The 18707-nt window shown below is 59.6% G+C and overlaps 6 protein-coding genes across 6 annotated transcripts; 2 read left to right on the top strand and 4 right to left on the bottom strand.

Annotated features, from left to right (window-relative positions):
• Nucleotides 1-2363: 2363 nt before the first annotated feature.
• Nucleotides 2364-3978, top strand: BKCO1_24000143 (amino acid transporter; the record flags this gene model as incomplete). The annotated part of the gene is made up of 5 exons (XM_020273103.1): nucleotides 2364-2556; nucleotides 2614-2771; nucleotides 2824-3070; nucleotides 3133-3494; nucleotides 3550-3978. The coding sequence occupies 5 exons, from the start codon at nucleotides 2364-2366 to the stop codon at nucleotides 3976-3978; spliced, it is 1389 nt and encodes a 462-aa protein (XP_020130529.1).
• Nucleotides 3979-6612: 2634 nt separating this feature from the next.
• Nucleotides 6613-8725, bottom strand: BKCO1_24000142 (mfs transporter; the record flags this gene model as incomplete). The annotated part of the gene is made up of 7 exons (XM_020273102.1): nucleotides 6613-6855; nucleotides 6955-7313; nucleotides 7427-7481; nucleotides 7541-8325; nucleotides 8378-8465; nucleotides 8522-8613; nucleotides 8665-8725. 7 exons carry the CDS (start codon nucleotides 8723-8725, stop codon nucleotides 6613-6615), a joined length of 1683 nt encoding a protein of 560 aa, XP_020130530.1.
• A 1144-nt stretch (nucleotides 8726-9869) lies between these two features.
• Nucleotides 9870-11996, top strand: BKCO1_24000141 (glycoside hydrolase family 78 protein; the record flags this gene model as incomplete). Its single annotated transcript, XM_020273101.1, has 1 exon — nucleotides 9870-11996. One exon carries the CDS (start codon nucleotides 9870-9872, stop codon nucleotides 11994-11996), a length of 2127 nt encoding a protein of 708 aa, XP_020130531.1.
• A 268-nt stretch (nucleotides 11997-12264) lies between these two features.
• On the bottom strand, nucleotides 12265-12864 carry BKCO1_24000140 (cell wall protein; the record flags this gene model as incomplete). Its single annotated transcript, XM_020273100.1, has 2 exons — nucleotides 12265-12551; nucleotides 12609-12864. 2 exons carry the CDS (start codon nucleotides 12862-12864, stop codon nucleotides 12265-12267), a joined length of 543 nt encoding a protein of 180 aa, XP_020130532.1.
• Nucleotides 12865-13922: 1058 nt separating this feature from the next.
• Nucleotides 13923-15794, bottom strand: BKCO1_24000139 (uncharacterized protein; the record flags this gene model as incomplete). Its single annotated transcript, XM_020273098.1, has 1 exon — nucleotides 13923-15794. The coding sequence occupies one exon, from the start codon at nucleotides 15792-15794 to the stop codon at nucleotides 13923-13925; it is 1872 nt and encodes a 623-aa protein (XP_020130449.1).
• Nucleotides 15795-16585: 791 nt separating this feature from the next.
• Nucleotides 16586-18161, bottom strand: BKCO1_24000138 (flavin-containing amine oxidase; the record flags this gene model as incomplete). Its single annotated transcript, XM_020273097.1, has 2 exons — nucleotides 16586-17767; nucleotides 17928-18161. The coding sequence occupies 2 exons, from the start codon at nucleotides 18159-18161 to the stop codon at nucleotides 16586-16588; spliced, it is 1416 nt and encodes a 471-aa protein (XP_020130448.1).
• Nucleotides 18162-18707: the final 546 nt, after the last annotated feature.

Below are 18707 nucleotides of genomic sequence, written 5' to 3'. Positions count from 1 at the left end.
GGGTGGAATGTTTGATCTAGGGGATGAAGAGAGGGTGATTGGAGGGGTGATGCTAGCAAGAGAGACAGGAAGGGGGATGGTCGAGGAGGGACGGAGAGACAAAAGTGGTAGGAAGAGGCAGGAAGCGAGGAAGTGTTGTGGGGTTTGGAGTCCATCAGTGTGGAGAGATGGAGATGAGCCGGCGCCGGGCCGCACGGTGGAGGTGGAGGGGCAATGACATTACCAGTCGTAGCTGCAGAAGTGGAGAAGGTTAAATGGTGTGAACTCATGTGAATGCTCTTGGGAATGGTAGTTGTGGCTTTTGACGCGTTCCTTCCGGGGCTGAGCTATGAACATCACCCGAGATGTTGGTTAAGAGTGACATGAATGTACTACCTCCTGGGATTCCAGGTAACTAGTTACTCAGCTCGCTGGCCAAAAATGTAGATTCGGCATGTCGTGCTGATTTTGGACGTCAGTGTCACAACAGACGGCCAACCTTTCGGAACACTAATGCGAAATTGGCGTTCAGAGGAGTCAATATCAAATAAGTGGGAATTGCAGTGACCGTCACTGATGGCAGGTTCACCTCGTTGGTAGAGATGATGATCAGCACGAAGCCCATTGCTGGCCCCGGAGAGGATCACGATAGGCGACGGTGGGCATGGCTTGAGCAGTCGGCAGGGGCACAGCTACCGACATGCAGCCGAAGGTAACACGTGGAGGGGATGTCACGGCTCCGCATTCGACGGCGGCTGTGGAGCATGGCCGGGTGGCAACAGCACTGATCACTGAGGCGTCGGCCGGGCGTCGGACTTCGGACACAAGGCACGACTGCAACCTGACCAACGCACACCGACGAGTACTGTGGAGTTGGGAGAGCAATAAGTCTGACCGCTGCGAACAGGGAGGTGGTCAATATGGCAACGGTTTGCATTCGTCGAGGGAGGGGTCTGATTGACTAACAGGAAACCCCCGCGTGGACTCGGAAGCTAACGAGACCCTTCATCAACCAGTTGGCCAAAACAGGCGCATGTTCTGTGGTATTATCTATTTGAAATGTCTGATTGGTCGCGGATGGCGGTCAAGGGAAGGATCAGCAACGGTTCGCTAGGTCCGGGAGGGATGGGGAAAGCACTCGCGTCACGGACACAACCGCACCCTCGGAGGCCGAAGTTGTGGGATGATGATTGGACAGTGTGGGGCGCAGTGGGATGGGACGATGGAACGACCAGCAGAGGGCCCTTCCCCGCACAGGCTGCGGCCAAAGGGGGCCCCAAGATGGCGGGTAGCACGTAGCAAGCAGAGGAAGAGAGTAGTAGTTTTCGGCGTGTGTCTGGCGGCTCGGAAGACATGCTGCCAAGGTCGCGTGAGCATGGAGTGAGGTGGGCGGTGATTGGCCGGATGGTCAGGAACGGAGACGGCTGGGCGATCAAATTACTGGAATCAAATACATCAGCTATCAGGACTCGGCGCCTCCCACAGCACGCCTCGAGCCTTATCTGGCGGACAGGACGCGTGCTGGGCCTGGCGAGCAGATTCAGACCCGGCATCGGCCGAGCTCAGGCACCGTTGTGCCGCCACGCCGCCCGCCCTCTGCGCCCGATGCATGCTGGTTGCCCGCTTGGGCTAGGCCTCCCGCGCTCGCCGCCTTCTAGCGCCTCACCAGAATTCTGCCGGGCGCCGCATCTTCCCAAACGCGCTAGCACACTTTTCACCGACCACCAGCCTTCATCACCCTGCCGCTGAGCCGCCGCCGCGAACGCCGCCGCTTGCTCCGGCCCGTCATCTCACGCGCCGCCGCTTTCCTGATGCTTCCGCCCTTTGCTCCCGCGTCAGCCTCGTGATCCGACTCCCGCCCACGCCCGCCGCAACCGTCCTGATTTTCGTTGGTCACCGCCCCACTTCAGTCGTCATCTGTCCGCCAGGGCTGCTAGCTCGAGCGCAATCACCACCACCGCCGCCAGCCCCGGCCTGCCACCCCCGTGTGCTCCGCCATGCCTCTGGTCCGACGTGCCCGCCGGCGCGTCCCAGCTGCTCGGGCGGAGCGTCCAGGCACGCCGTGTGCCGGCTGCATTTCGTAACCGCTCGGCTGTTCTGGCCTCAGGTGATGGGCCACCATTCCGACGGTCGTATATCCGGCCCTACTACTGCCCACACTAAGCTAGTCTGAGGATGAAATAAGGTAATGGAAAACGCTACAGCACCCACAAATGTAAGATCTGCTCCACGTATAAAAGCCTCTCGGTGGCTCCTGGGACGCAATGCCCGCAAGATCTCGGCTCGAGGCGTGCTTGGTGCTCTAGTCCCGTTTCCCTTACAAAGATCTTCGACGCACATTGGTGCGCCGTCGACCACCACTCTCACCACCACCACCATCCATCATGACCGGCCAGGACTTCGCCCACGCCCCCGCCGTGCAGGACGACAACCTCGAGACCAAGAAGCGCCTCTCGAGCCAGAACGATGAGGAGGGCTACGCCAAGGAGCAGCTGCAGCAGCCGCTCGACCCCTACGGCGATGAGGTTGGCGCCGCCGTGCAGTACAAGACGATGAGCTGGTGGCAGGGTGCTATTGGTATGCCTTCTTGCCAACTGCACCCCCCGTGACCGCGACGCTGACCCGCCCCTACAGTCATGATAGCTGAGAACATCTCGCTGGGCATTCTCTCGCTGCCCGCAGTCATCGCAAAGGTCGGCCTGATTGGTGGTCTCATTGCCATCATCGGTCTTGGCATCTTCACCACCTACTCCGGATATCTGCTGTGGCAATTCCGCATGCGCTTCCCTCAGGTATGCCATAACTCTGCGCCTTGGCCGACGCAGCAGCTGACTCCATTTCCAGTGCACCAACATGGGCGACGTCGGCGAGGTTCTGCTTGGCCGCTTCGGCCGCGAGTTCTTTGGCGCTTTCTACGTCATCTACTGCATCTTCTCCGCCGCCAGCCATCTGTTGACCTTCGTCATCGCCATGAACGTCCTGACCGGCCATGCTACCTGTAGCATTGTCTGGGGCGTCGTCGGACTCGTGGTTTTCAGCATCCTCACCATTCCGCGCACGCTGAAGAACATCTCCTTCCTGTCCATCATTTGTACGTTGGACCCGCCCGCGCTTCCCAGCCCTGCCTGTAGCTTACTGACCCTTTCGCGACAGCATTCATAAGCATTCTGTCTGCTGTCCTGCTCACCATCATCGCCCTCGGAGTCGCTCCCAAGGCTTCCTACTCGGACATGGATGGCATTTACCACCCCAGCTTCCCCTCGGCTTTCAACAGCATTTCCAACGCCGTCTTCGCCTACGGTGGCCACGTCGCCTGGCTCAGCTTCATCAGCGAATTCCGCCACCCCGAAGAGTTTCCCAAGGCGCTCATCACGCTGCAGTCCATCGACACTACACTTTACGTCATTGCCGCTCTGACCATCTACCGCTACGCCGGTGAGGACGTCACCAGCCCGGCTCTCAGCGCCAACGGCGAAATCGTCCGCAAGGTCGCCTGGGGAATTGCCATGCCCACGGTACGTCGAATGCCGTGTACACGTTTGAACAGAACAGCTTCTAACCCGCTCGCAGATTGTCATTGCCGGAGTCATCTTCGCCCACGTCACGGCCAAATACGTCTATCTGCGCATGTTTGCCGGCACCAAATACCTGCACAGCCGCGGCGTCGTCGCGACGGGCACATGGATCGGGCTGGGCGTCGGCACGTGGACCATCTCGTGGATTATCGCCATGTCGATCCCCAATTTCAGCGACCTGCTCGGCTTCGTCAGCGCTCTGTGCGCGTCGTGGTTCTCGTACGGCCTCCCTGGCGCGCTGTGGTGGTACCTCAACAAGGGCCGGTGGTTCGCCGGCCCCAAGCAATGCTTCCTCGCCTTCTCAAGCGGCTGCCTCATCGTCATCGGCCTCATCATCTTCGGCGTCGGCTTGTACGCTTCCGGATACCAAATGTCGGTCGACTCGTCCGGCGCTAGCTGGAGCTGCGCGGACAACTCGAAATGAGTGTATATATTTTTTTTCCGTCATCTGTATTATGAAGCGATGGGGAGGGGCGCTCATGTGATTGTATATATACGATATTTTTTGGACACGGTCGGGGAGAGGATAGCTACAGCGTAGCATCCGTCTTCACATGAGAGTATGAGAAAGAAACCATTAATGAAATGAACATTAAAAATGTACTCCTTTGACGGTGTTGTGAGAGATGGCAAGCACCAAGAGGATACGGACTCCTGGGCCCGCAGAACCACTGATGTGACTGCCACATGCTAGTCTTGCGCCGGCCTCCCTTCACACCAGCTCCCACATCTCCTCTCATCGCACGACAGGCGTTGACGAGAACGTCCTTCTCCAAAACACGCACGTGCATATCACGCGATCCAGCTCATGCCTGCCTGACCTTTTCCGCCCTCTCATCAATCCCGAAGGAACACGCATCTTCCAAGCGCGCGCGCGCGCGCAAAAGCAGTACCAACGAAGCGAAAGCGTCGCAACAAAAGACTCACCGACTCTCTTTCCCTTCTCCCTCCTACCACCTACCCACCTTGTTTTGCTCGCCTAAGAGAAACCCTCAACAGCTCCACCACCCGCAACACCACCACCACCCTAGTCCCCGCAACACCCTGCACCTGCAACCCCATCATCTCCATTATTTTCCCCAGACGACGGCTCCTCCCTCCCCTCCCCCACCCCACCCTTGACGCGAAACGAGACGGGCGCGCGCGACGCGACGCGTGACTTTTACGTACTGGTTGACGACTGCAGACCTGGGGGAAAGGATCCCATCCCCCATCCCGTGTTTCTGTTACCCCAGAGAAACGTACCCGTGGTGGCCCCCCTCCGGTTTTCCCCGCAGCTTGGCTTGGCTTGGCTCGGCTCGCCCCCCCCCCTCCCAGCATCTTAGGGTTTGTTTTCTGGGCTAGATACCTACGTACGGATGATATACAAGCTTTTCGGGATATATGATGGTAGGTAGCGTGGCATTGTTTTGGGGGGGGTGGTCTGCTGCGTTTTCTGTGGAGAAGGGCGGAGGCGGGGGGGATCGTTGTCATGAACGTTCTCAATCACGAATCTTTTTGCAGACACACGCACGACATGACACGACACGACACGACGTGCAAACGTGCTGGGAGCGACGAACTGACTGCTGGGCGCGTTCGGTGATAATGGCGCGCGCGCGCGCGTGCCGCCGCATCGGTGTTGTTGTTTGCGCTTTGGTTAAGGGGGAGGGGAAAGTAGAGTTTGATGACTGGTTGCGGTCGACCTACCTACGCGCCGCGACGACGGGTCGGATCGGGGAACCGGATGGGACGGCAGGCGGCGGGCGGCGGGCGGCCGAAAGAAAAAAAGCTTGAGGAAAGGCTTGTCGGCGGCTGGGCAGCCGGTGCGCGGAAAGGGGTTGGTTGCTTTTTTTTTCCGTTTTTTCGCGATTTGGTTTCCCGATTTCTTTTTTCGGTTGGTTCCCCGCGGCGCTCTTGACCACGCTCGGCCGGACGGGATGGAGGACTGTGGGCCGTCGTCGTCGCGGTGGAAAGCTTCATGAATTGGACGTGTAAACACTGACGCAGCTGCTCGCTATCACCGTTCATCACCAACACCGTCGTCGTCATCTGTCTCAGGCCCTGGAGACTTGCGCTCATTCGGGGGACCCGCGACGATCGAAAAGCGGCATTTACGTATCGTTTTTTTTAGCGCTGGGGGTAAGCGTGCCCGGGTTGCTGCTTTGAGAAGCACGCGCCGAAGCATTAGCGAAAGCCTTTCGGAGATGCGACGACGGGCAGAAGACGGATGGGATGGATGGGGGCCTGATGGAGGATGAGAACGTTTCCGCGATTCGCGCGTTGCAGTGACGAGAACTCGGCGGATATTTTATGCTAGTTTTGGCCTGGGGCGGAATCTTTTCCGCCCATGGGAGCGCGCGTTTGCCGGCGGGACCTGACTCTTTTTCCATCCTCTCCTTTTCTCGCTCCATTGAAGATTGATCCGTGATATATCCCCAGCCTCGGTGTGAAGAAGCGCATCCTTTTGCAAGACGCTCAAGCTGTTGGTAAAAGGGAGGCGCATCGAGCCAAATAGTATTTGAAGTGTATGCACTCCATCAGGACCACTACCAGACCGAACAGACTTTTCAAGAAATATCGCAATCGTCCTCTACAGACTAGACTCGCGCGACCTGTCAACATGAACAGCAGAAGCATTGCAGCTCTTCTCGAGTCTGATGGATTGACTCCTATGGGGCTGTACGACAGGAGATTGAATATGCTGCGAGGTAGACTAAGCCTAATTAGGCTTTCCATTCTGGGTATCTTCTCTGTGCGGCATCTCGCTCTTCAACACTCATCGCTGTACCGGCTTTGCTTGCAAATGCAGCAGCAGTCATGGTTCTAGACAGTACGTATTCTGACCATATGTTGTTTACTTTCTTGTACTAAAACTGGCAGTGACCATCGCCATCGAGGACCACGAGAGACTTGGCTGGGTAGGACACATGTTTCCGCCTAGCAAATGAGACGGCCTCCGAGCCTACCAGGGACTCGTATTTCGAGCTGGTAGATTGCACATGGATGCCAATCTCAATTTTTCCAACTAAAGTCTTGAACTGTTCGCTGCAGTCCCAGCCTCGCTCACAACCGACACTTACTCAACCTCGCCCCTCTCCCTCAGAAAATCACGATACTTCCCAGCACACTTCCTCCTCCAACTCTTCCCATAAATGCCCATCGGCACAGCGGCAAGCATGCTACCTAGAACACAAATCCCAAAGAACGTAAACGCCCACCCATACCCCGCCGCATTGACAAACGGCTGCACACTGTACGAGATGGCGAAGTTGACGCACGACGAGCAGATTGCCAGCACAACAACCAGCTCACCCGAGATCTGCACCACCACAAAGTCAGCCTACAACTGCATCTCCCATCACCCAAAACTCTCGAACGTGTGGGGGGTCGGTGCAATAAATCAAAAAAACCAACATACCCCCGGAAAACAATCCATCGCATACGCCGTCGCCACGCCACACGCGCCCACCTGCTGCGCGACCAAGCCGGCCACGCCCACCGCCACCGCCGCCCAGTGCGCCCCCGCCGCCGCGCCCCACCCGTACAGGAAATACCCGACGGCGCCGCACAGCGCCGGCGCCAGCAAAGCCCACAGCCGCATCTCGGGTTCTTTGACGCCACCGGCGCTGTTCCGCCGCGCGAGATGCAGGACGATTGCGTCGCTGAGGGGCCCGCCCGTGAGGAAGCCGAGGACGTTGCCGGCGAGGGCGGCGAGGAAGACGAGCCCGGTGGAGGTGGTGCTGAAGTTGTAGGGGGGGTGGGTGAGGATTTCGGAGACTGTGGAGGGGGTGGGGGGGAGGGGGGTTAGTGGGTTTTTTTCTTTTGTTTGTGGCGGGGTGGCAGAGCTGGGGGTTGGTGTGTGAGGGGAGAGGAGGGGGGAGGGCGCGTACTGGTGTTGAAGGAGACGATGCCAGCGGTGCAGCCGAATGCGAAGATGAGGCCGGACTATTGGGTGTTAGTGATGGGGGTCTTGTTGTTGTTGTTGTTGGAAGAAGGGAGCCTACGATGACGACGTTTGGGAATGCGAATAGGACGAAGGGCCGCCGGAGGTACTGCCACCAGGTCGTGGTGTCTTGTGGGTAGTACGTCCAAGGCTTCAATCTCTGTATTGCAGTCCTCTTCGGAATGTCGGGGAACGTGTCGCCCACTTCGGCGTCGACGCCGTTTGCAGACTGCTGCTCCGCGACGACCTTCGTGCCCTTTCGGTCCGGGTCGTCGACCTCGTGCTGATTGCCTCCGCTTGCCTCGCCCTCCACAGGTCCGTTCGAATTCTCCCCAGCAGCACTGTGCCGCGCGAACAAAAACCGCGGAAACATAGTCTCCTCAAAGGAAAGAGCCAGCAGAACCAGCACGGCAGCATCGATGATGGCGACGATCCACTGGCTCCAGCGCCAGCCAGGGCCGTCGGCGATGCTGCCGCCGGTGATGAGGCCGAGGATGGAGCCCAGCTGCTGGCCGAAGAGGTAGTACGACAGGCCGCGCCCGCGCTCGTGCACGAAGAACATGTCGAAGACGCACAGCTGGATCACCGCCTGGTAGGCGCTGGTGCCGAAGCCGTTGAGCACGTTGGTCAACATCCACTGCGCCGTCCCCGTGAAGCTCGCTGACCAGATGCCCGCGCCCGTGCAGATGAGCGTCGTCAGCAGCAGCACCGGTCGACGCCCGATCTTCATGGCCGTTGGAATCCATAGGATGTTGACGAAGCCGAGAAGGAGGTAGTTGAGCGCGCTGCCGCCGTTCATGTTGGTGAGGGATACGCCTGTGTCTTCGCTGACGGTCGTCCAGGCGGCTGGAAAAGGTCAACTGGGATTTTATGTGATGGGACGTGGAAAATTACGGACCACCGAGAGTGTTTTCCCCGTATGAGAAAGCGCAGGCGTAGAGTGCGAGGAGGAAGAGTTGGTAGTTTTTCTTCCATTGCGACCATGTCTTTGATGGTATGTTAGTATCACCTTCCCTTGTCAAAGGAGATGCGGTGAGCTTACTAACGTGTCTCCGCCACAGACGGTCGGCTGTGGGATAAGCACGATGTCTGAGCTACCCTTTCCTGCATGAGAGACATCCAGACTATGGCCGACTACGAGCAGTTAGTTCACGCCAATACTGTAGGAGTGTTGAAAACGCTTACCATCTACCAGATACTCGGTGCCGGGAACGTCCTCTTGCCCAGACCTCGCTGTTGCATCCATGACTGTCATTCTCAGCTGGCTGTCGCAAATGCCCGTAGCGCTCACTGACTCGGAAAAGATGAAGCCATGTTTATATACGCCGTCTTCCCATAACGCGGAGAAGGGGATGGAAGAGCAGATCAAGCCCGCTTATCCCGATAGTGGGAGCGAGGCTGCTGATTGCAGATTCTACAGGATGGAATGGACTATTCACCTGCGCCTCTCGAAAGCCTCCTCGACCATGAGGCCTAGATGGAAGGTCCAGGCGTGCAGAGTGGAACATGTGATTGGGCGAGGCATATCTGACCCCGCTTCCTTATCATTGGTGATCAAACCCCCATCTGGCCAATAAGACTTGGCGTACTTTGAGATAGAGAAGTCGTCGGGTAACTGTAGCGGAACGTCACTAGGGTGTAGTGAGTTGACGTCAGTGCGAGCATTCCGCTACTTAAGCCTAGAACGCTGGTCTGGAGAAGGTTGGATTCTCTGTCTGATGTGCAAAATCAGTCGATCACATATCCAGAAGTCCGCCTTGGTTTCCAGCGCATCACATTGACCGCGTAAGGTAAAGCAAACCTAAGAATGTGGGCATTCCCAACCCAGCGCTTAAATCAACACGTGTCTCACTGATTTCATCAGATGAAAATAGAAAGCTCGTACAGAAGCATGGCTTAAGCACAGGGTAAATGCAGATTTAATACAGACGCATAGGTGACGTTTCCCGTAGAAGCTTCGCCGCACTTGCGACGTCCTCCGGCCATGTCACCCTGCTAAAAGCACAGTCAAAAGGTCAAAAACAGGAGGTACTCATAGCTCACATGAATGTTCATAGCTGCTACGTTCCAAGACCTTAGGTATCTGACCTTGAAGCCAACCTGCGGAGGCCAAGACGGACCAAGCCCGAGTTCTCAAGATGGAGAATGAGAAAACAGAAGCTGAGGAAGCTGAAAGCATTCTAGCGCCTTGAAAGTTACTGTTCCGCGTCTCAGTCTCAAGCGGTTCCCCGCATTCACTCGTATTTCCCCGCATCCTCGGACGTCACTCCATCCTCGCGTTAGATTGTCCCGAAACAAGCGAGAATCGGCCAAGAGACCGTACACCGTCTATTTATTTGGAGCTCTTGTTTCTGTCTTTGCGGATTAATACGCCTTTTCAATCGGCAAGTATGAGGGTTCTTTCGCTACTTGCATGTTTCTCTTTTTGCGTCGTGGCTTCTTCACCGAGCGAACCTGAAGAGGAGCCATGGAAGAAATACATTTACAGTCCGAGCAACCGAACTGTCAGTCCAGTCTCGATCCATGCAATCTCAGGAGATGCGATTGTCACATCAGATCCAACTGGATTTGTACTGTCCTTGAACACTGGGGCTCAAGTCAGCCTCGATTACGGGATCGAAGTGGGCGGAATTGTGAGCTTCGACACAGGAACCGAAGATGAAGCAGGCGCCCAGCTATCCCTTGCCTTTGCAGAATCCCCGATGTACGTCAGAGCGACATCGGACGATGCCACCGGGTCTGTCTCAACGCAAGATTGGGATAGAGAGCTGAACGTCAGCGTACAGACGGGGACAACACACTACACGATGCCACGGGAAAGGTTTCGGGGAGGATTCCGGTTCATGACTATCGTGGCTAAGTCTCGCGTGAACATCTCAAACATCACCTGCGCCATAGGCTTTTCGCCATCACAAGCCGACTTGCGGGACTACTCGGGATACTTCTGGGCGCCGGACGACGAGCTGCTCACCAAGATCTGGTATGCAGGAGCCTACACGGTGCAGACCAACATAGGGCCGGTAGATACGGGCCGCTTCCTGCCCCAGGTCAAGCCCGGCTGGGCGTACAACTCCACCGCAGGAGTGGCCGGCCCCATCCTCATGGACGGAGCCAAAAGGGACCGCGCGGTGTGGCCAGGGGACCACGCCATATCCGGCACCACGGCCTTCCTCGCCCTGGGCGACGCCGGCCTCGAAGCGTTCCGCAACGCCCTCGAAACCATGTTCTACTACCAGAACAGCACGACAGGACGCTTCCCCTACGCCGGGCCCTCGACCCGCTCCTTCAACGGCGGCAACGCGAGCGACACGTACCACGCATGGAACCTCATCTCCATCTTCAACTACGCCATCTACACAACCGACGAAGCATGGGTGTCCCACCACTGGTCCAACATCACCGCCGGCGTCGACTACATCCTCGCCGGCCTCGCCGCCAGCCCCATCGGCCTGCACAACCAATCCACGCCGTACGACTGGGGCCGCCAGGGCGCCGGCGGGTACAGCGCCACGCTCAACGCCCTCGACCACCTCGCCCTCACCTCCCTCTCCTCGCTCGCCTCCGCCCTCCACCACCCCGCCCAGTCGCGCGCCTGGTCCGCCGCCGCCGCCGCCCTCAAATCTGCATACAACACCCACCTCTGGGACCCCGCCGCCTCGCTCTACCGCGACAACACCACCACTACGGAACTACACCCACAAGACGGCAACGCCCTCGCGCTCCTATCCCGCCTGCCCCGCTCCCCCGCCCACGCCTCCGCCCTCAGCGCCGCCCTCGCCGCCCGCTGGGCCGACCCCTCCACCCACCCCTTCGGCCCCGTAGCCCCCGAACTCCCCGACACCGTCTCCCCGTTCGTCTGCTCCGTCGAGGCCCTCGCCCACCTGTCCGTGTCCGCCCCTCCACCCACCACAAACCTCACAACAACCCTCTCCGGCCCCACCGCCGGCCTCGCCCTCATCCACCGCCTCTGGCACCACCTCCTCACGTCTCCGACCATGACCGGCAGCACCTTCGCCGAGGGCATCAGCGCAAACGGCAGCCTGCACTACCGCGGCGGGAGCGGGTACAATTTCGACCCGGCCTACACGAGCATGGCGCACGGGTGGGCGACGGGGCCGACGGGGGCGCTGACGGCGCGGGTGGCGGGGTTGGAGGTCGTGGGGTGGCGGGGGTGGAGGTGGGGGGTGGCGAGGGAGGTGGTGGGGTTTGGGGTGCTTGGGGAGGGGGGCGGGGTGAGGGAGGTGAGGGCGGGGTTTGGGAAGGGGGTTGGTGGTGGGAATGGGAATGGGAGGGGGGAGGGGTGGGGGGTTTGGTGGAGGGTTGTTGATGATGTGGGGGAGGGAGAAGGACGGGGGGTGGTGGTGGAGGCGGAGGTGATGACGCCGGGGGGGACGGAGGGGGTGGTGGAGCTGGGGGAGTGGTGTGAGCGGGTGACGGTGGATGGGGTGGCGTATGAGGGGGGGATGGTGGCGGGAGGGGGGACGAGGGAGGTGAGGGGGGTGGGGTGTCGGTTGTAGGGGATCAAGTACTCTTCAGTTCAGAGCTTCCGTTTCTGTTTGAAGGAAGAACCGTGGCAGTTGGCTCGAAAACCTTTCCTCACGGACCACAGCCACTCGGGAAATACTCGTAATGCTCATGTGATATGGCTCGTGCTAGTATTATACATTCTTCTATAACTTTGTACAGGGTCCCGCCTGACAGCCAAATGTAATCGATCGGGGGGTCTTCAAATCATGTTCTTCAATCCTATCACCGTCCACATGGCATACAGTTGACATCCCCTCTTTAGGTCATCTGGCAGATCTGGGGCTTCTCGACCTTCTGGGTGGCAATCTCGAACGGGATGCACTGCTGCTTGTTCGTGTCCTTGGCGGCCTCGGCGTACACGCTGTAGACGCCCTTCTCCGAGTCCTTCTCGCACGCCAGCCAGGTCGACTTCTTGTACAGCAGATGCTGGACGTCGCCGGTGGTGGTCTGGGTGAAGCCGACGATGGAGTCGTCGGCAGTGAGCTTGTACGGGTAGTTCTTGTACGAGAGGATGCCGCCCGCCGCGCCGGAGATGTCGACGTAGACTGATGGACGTGGTCAGTACGGGGAGTGTTCCATGAAGCCGGGGTGTGGACGCTTACCCATTTGGTCGGCGACCATGCCGTTTCCGTAAGTCGTGATGGTGCCGTTGATGTTCGTGAAGGTGGGGGCGGTGTTGGTGCCGCAGGTGGTGTTGGTCTGCTTCGCGCCGAGCAGGAACTGGCCTTCGGTGCCGCGGACGAATTCGCCGTCGAACGAGGCGCCCTTGGAGAGAGCCAGCAGGCGGAAGGGAGAGGCGGCGGCGGTGGCGGAGCCGGCCGCGGCGAGAACGGAGGTGACGACAGCGGAGGTCTTCATGGTGGAAAAGAGTGTAAAGGTCGGTTGGATCGTAGACTGTAGCGAACGACTGTGGTGCAGATAAGGCTGAGTGTGGCTTGAGAGGGTACTTATAACGGCCTGGATGAGGCGTCGGCACCGGTACCATCCGGTGCAAAGAAGGAATATGATCGACCAATATGCGGTCATTTGCCGGCAAGCTGTGTCACCCTGGCCAGTGCGCGCCCCTTCATACATGTGCTTTAATCAAAACACCTATCGATAAAGAAGTTTCTTTGAACATCCCACGGCAAAGGAGTCGGACAAGTCGAGCTTTTCGGCCGTGGTAATGTCGGGGAGATGAGCCAAGGAAGAAGCCGAAGTGCGGTGAAGGTGGCCGGTGAGGCGTTGGGAAACAGTGCGTTGCGGGTGGCCACCGAGGGTCCCGATCGCAACGGGTGCATTGGCTCCCAGCTACCAGATTGCTATCCGTGAGCAGGGCTGAAACGCCAATCTGAGTGTTGGGAATCCTATCACCGGCGGGCTTGGGATACTGGCCGAGGAGGCAACAATATCGCCCACGGCATTCGAGGATAATGCAGCCTGGTATTGCCGAGACTGCCTTTGTAATTGCTTCATCCGGCCGTTCAATTTTGTTTAGAGGGACGTGGATAGGTCCTGGATCATCAGTGGTGCAAGTTTGATGATGGCTGGTTCCGTGGACACAAGGCAGGCACCCGACGGAAGGGAAGTAACACAACAAGGGGGTGGCAAAACCTCATCGCGCTGGTAGCCCTTTGAGCCTTTCATGCCACTCGACAAACAGACACGGCTTCACGCAGCATCAGAGAGTATCCAGCCAAGCTTTATTGATGCACGGCGTGGTCGATGCTTCCCGACCAGATTTGCGACTGCGATCTGGAGAAAGCTTAGCGAAGCAGCGCGATCTTCAACCACCTTGGAGATGAGTTGCACGATCGGCTGACTCCAGATCACTTACTCTTTATAGCACAAAGTTTCAACAGACACGACGCGCTGCAACAATCGAACATTCCGCAGTTTGTGAGTAGTATGTATGTACATGCAGCAAGACTCAGGCTTCAAGGAAGCGCTCCACTCTTCTTCCAATAAGTCACATAATCGAAGCCCTGCGCATCGAAATACGGCCCCAACGCCACAGTGGCACCATCAGCCGTGGCCTCGAACTCCAAAGCATCGTCGCTCGTCCGCTTCACCGACGACAGATCCAGCGTGGGGTTCCCGGTAGGCTTCGCGGAGCCGTAGTTGCCGGCCAACACGACGGGGCCATATGCCAGCGCCACGACCGACTCGTCGTCGTTGGCGGGCACGATCCGGAAGTCCATGGGCAGCACCACCGTCACCTCGTCGCCGTCGGCCCACTCGCGCTCGACGACGGCGTACGTGCCAGGCTCGGCAGCGACGTCCGCCTTGGCGCCGTTGACATAGACGGCGGCGCCCTCGGTCCAGGCCGGGATGCGAAGCTGCATGGCCCAGGCGCCATCGCTGGTGCCGGAGACGCGGATGGTCGAGTTCTCGACGACGGGGTACGACGTGGTCTGCTCGACGGTGAGGCCGCGGGCGGCCCAGGTCAGGGTGGAGGGGGCGAAGAGGTTGACGTAGAGGGTGGCGTCGTCGGCGGCGCGGAAGTAGATGGAGTCCATCAGCTTGGTGTTGGTCTCGACGCCGGTGCCCTGGCAGCACCAGAAGCTGTCGTAGTCGGTGCTCCAGGTGCCGCCGCCCCAGGCGGGGCCGACGCCGCGGGCACCGCCGGGGTCCAGCGAGTTGAAGTAGGTGACGTGGCCGTGGGCGCTCTCCGGGTCCTGCTGGCCGACGAGCTGGTTGGTCAGGGTGGTTTCGTAGTAGTCGAAGTAGGCCGAGGCGGAGGGGTCGGTGGCCCACAGCTCGCGGGTGAGCTTGAGCATGTTGTACGAGTTGCACGACTCGGCCGTGTCGGCGGTGAGGTAGGCGGCAATGGCGTTGGCTTCGTGGAAGTGCTCGGCCTGGCTGTTGCCGCCGATGGCGTAGGTGTGGGCCTGGACGGTGATGTCCCACGCGTTGCGGGCGATGTCGCGGTAGGTCGTGTTGCCCGTCGCCTTGTACTCGCGCGCGGCGCCGATCCACTTGGGCACCTGCGTGTTGGCGTGCAGGCCGTCCAGCTGGTCCTGGTTGTTGGCCAGCGGCGTCAGCACCTTGTCGTGCTCGAAGCGTTTGGCCACGGCGAGCCAGTTCTCGTCGCCCGACTGGTAGTAGAGGTCGGCCAGCACCTCGCTCATGCCGCCAAACTCGGTCTCCATGATGGTCTGCATGTGCGCGTACGTCAGCTTCGCCGTGCGCGCATCCACCCACCCGCCCAGCGCCAGCACCACCTCCTGCGCCGTCGTGTCGCCGATGCTGCGCCAGACGTCCAGCAGCCCGGCCATGAGCTTGTGCACCACGTAGTAGGGCACGTTTCCGTTGGTCAGCGTGCCCGCCTCGAGCGCGTCGAAGTCGGACTCGGGGAAGCCGGACAGGTAGCCTTCGCTGAAGCCGGCGGCTGCATTGTTGGCCTGGCACTTCTGCAGCTCTTCTGCGAAAGAGACGGCCCGGTCGCGGCATTCCGTGTCGCCCGTGGTGGACCAGCACTGGGCCCATGCGGTCAGGAAGTGGCCCTGCGCGTGGGACCGGAAGGGAAAGTCGGGCGCATCCCAGCCGCCGTTGGTCGTCGCCCCATTGGTGGACAGGTTGTGCGTTGCGCGGTAGTTGTAGAGGAGCCGGTCGAGATCGACAAACTTGAGGTAGGTCCGGGTGCGCTCCAGGTTCTCTTGCCACCGTCCCGTGTTGAGTGAGACCTGACTGATGTCGAACGGGTATGCCGAAACACCCAGCTCACCCTTGACCGGTGGCGCCGCCTGCGCAGCGACGCCCGTGGCAAGCAGGGCCAACGCCGAGGCAATTGCGAATCGAGTCGCCATTCCGCTTGAATCGATGGGTGGTGGACTGCATGGATGACTGAGAAAGGAAACGCTTTTAAATATAACATGTCGTTGCACACTTCCACAGCACGGCTTCCTTTGCCGGTGGGCGAGCATCTGAGTTCGATCGACGCGTGACCACCGTCCGATCCCGGTGGGCTGGATGAGCGGTCCGCCCTCCACGAGCCCACAGGACCAAGACCGGTGGTGGGTTCCCCCGGGATTCCGATATCCCCATGTCATTCTGCTCCGGAGAGACGCTTCACCTTCCCAACCCGGTTAGCCCGCCTCCACGGACAATATAGACGGTGCGGGGAAACTCTTGGCAGCTTGCCTATTGCCGTCCTCTACTCAGCATCGCGAAAAACTGCCTGGACGTCCATGTATCAAAACAGAATTGCGAAGTCCCAGCGCTCTGAATTAAGCTCTGAACCTCTCACAACCCCCGTCGCCTCGATGACTGAATCGCAAGGTTTGTGTACAGCCAATATTCGGAGCCAATGCATAAACCTACCGATGCGAGCAAGAATGGCGTCATGTACGCTTAATTCATACCGGGAACCCTGTACATGTGCGAGGACAATAAAGCCGTTGGACTACGACCACAGCGCCCGATTCCGACCATAGATTAACCAAAGCTCCACCATCATCAAATTCCACCGGACCGCGACGAACCTTAGCACCGGCCAGCAGCAGCGAAAAGTCCCGCAAGTCCCGCCGCCGCCACCACCTCCAAATTAAAAAAAAAAAAAAACCCTAAACCCCTTCCCCAACCCACAACCACCACCCACCTACAGCTTCCCAACCTCGACCTGCTGCCGCCCCCCAGCCTCGACCTCCCCCTTCCTCAGCACGCCCAACACTTCCTCCGCCCCCCTCAACCCGGACCTAACCGCCCCCTCCATATACCCCCTCCACACCTCCGCCGTCTCCGCCCCCACAAAAAACACCCTCCCAAACGGCTCCCCCACCCCACCCCCCTCCATCTCCCCCGCCGCCTTCGTCAACACCCCGGGCCCCAGCAGCGGCACCGACCCGCCACCCCCGCCATACCTCCTCCCCCTCCACACCCCCTCCACATACGCCACCGGCTCCGGCACGCCTCCCTCTCCCCCCTCCATCACCGCCCCAAACCCCCTCCGCAACTGCCGCACCACCGCCTCCCGCCGCTCCTCCCGCGACCCGGCCGTCCCCGCCCACCACCGCTCCCCCGCCTCCCCGACGATCGACCCCGTGATGCTGTAGTGCCCGGCCGCTGCGACGTCCGTGTTGCGCGAGTAGACGACGGGGCCGAGGACGGACTCGAAGATGCCGCTGAGGGGGCCGACGGCGCTGTTTACGGCGCCGGCGTCGCGCCACCAGGGGCGGTCGAAGACGAGGGTGGCTTTGGCGAAGAAGCCCGGGTTGGAGGCGGCGGAGGTGGCGAGGAAGTGTTTGGAGGGGGGGAGGGGCGGGGAGAAGGTGAGGGAGGGGTGGAGGGTGGAGGGGATGGCGAGGATGAGGGCGTGGGTGGCGAGGAAGACGGCATTTGTGGCGGTGGTGATGCGGATGGGGGTGGTGGTGGATTGGTCGATGGAGGCGGCGGGGGTGGAGAGGCGGACGGTGTTGGGGGCGAGCTCGCCGGCGAGGCGCTCGGCGATGCGTTGCGTCCCCGCGCGGAGGCGCAGGTGCTGGCCGCCGCCGGGGCGGGCGGACATCATGTTTTGCAGGCCGGTGCCGGCGGCGCAGTGGGCGAGGAACCAGAGCGCGGAGACTTGGGAGGACTCGGCGCCGACGAGGTAGCGGACGGAGGCGTTGAGGAGGAGGGAGACGAGCGGGGTGGTGGTGTGTTGGGCGCAGAAGTCGGCGAGGGTGATGGCGTCGAGGGAGGCGGCTTGCGGGTGGGCGTGGGGCTTGGCCGGGTCGATGGTGGCGACGAGGGCGCCGAGGGTGGCGTAGAAGGAGGACATGGCTTTGAGCTCGTCGGGGGTGAGCTGGGTTGAGGTTAGTGTCGTGTGGGGAGGGGCTTTGGCCGGCATGAGTGCTTGCCTTTTTGTTGCCTTCGGTGCCCGTGAGGATGGAGCCGTCTTCCATTTCGCGCAGCAGCTCCCCGGCTGAGTCCTGCGTCTCGGTGGTGAGGCCGTAGCGCTGCACCAGGCCCCAGACGGCGGACTGGGTCGTGTCGTTCAACCATCCTGCGCCGACGTCGACGGCGACTTTGTCGTTGGCTGAGTTTGAGGGCTGATCGACAGAGAGCAGCATGCCGCCGACGCGGTCTTCAGCTTCCAGCACGATGCACGAGTATCCCGCTCGTTGGATTTCGCGGGCTGCCGTCAGGCCGCTGAGGCCTGCCCCGACGACGATCACATCCGCTGTCTCTGCTGCCATTGTGGGTCTTGTGATCTGCCGATGGAGAAAGATGGGTTTGTCCTTTTATAGCTTCACTGTCTGATGGTGATTAGTGAATGGGTCCGAGCAGTTCCGGTCTCGGAAACGGATGTTGCGGGGGCCGAGCCAAGGTGGAGAAGCTCGAGCGGGGCAGCCTTGTATATTTCAACCAGTGTCAGACGCACGAATGCCTTATCTCCCCACTATTTGGGAAGAGCTGTTTCATCTGTCAGAAATCCATGACGCGCTGTACGAATTCTAAACGGATAACGATAGCCAGACCCGGAATATTGATCATGCTGTTGATGCAACAAAAACCTCGCTGATATCTTCAATACGAAGCTGCATCCTTGGCATAGTGGTGGTAGGTGACAGCTGTTGGTTGGATTGCTTGTCTGACCAAACACAGCTGTGAACGCAGGCACGGCTTCAATTTCTTCTTTCAATGCTGTTTGAATGCTCCTAGGAGTTGATGAAATGCAGTTCGAGTCTAGCTTGAAACGGTAAGCGCAAGTTCGGTATATATGCAACGGCTATCTGGAGTGG

This window comes from Diplodia corticola, assembly GCF_001883845.1.
Source record: "Diplodia corticola strain CBS 112549 chromosome Unknown scaffold24, whole genome shotgun sequence".
NCBI classification, from domain to species: Eukaryota; Fungi; Ascomycota; class Dothideomycetes; order Botryosphaeriales; family Botryosphaeriaceae; genus Diplodia; species Diplodia corticola.
Note: the sequence above shows the minus strand (reverse complement) of the source record. Positions and strands in the feature narration are given on the sequence as shown.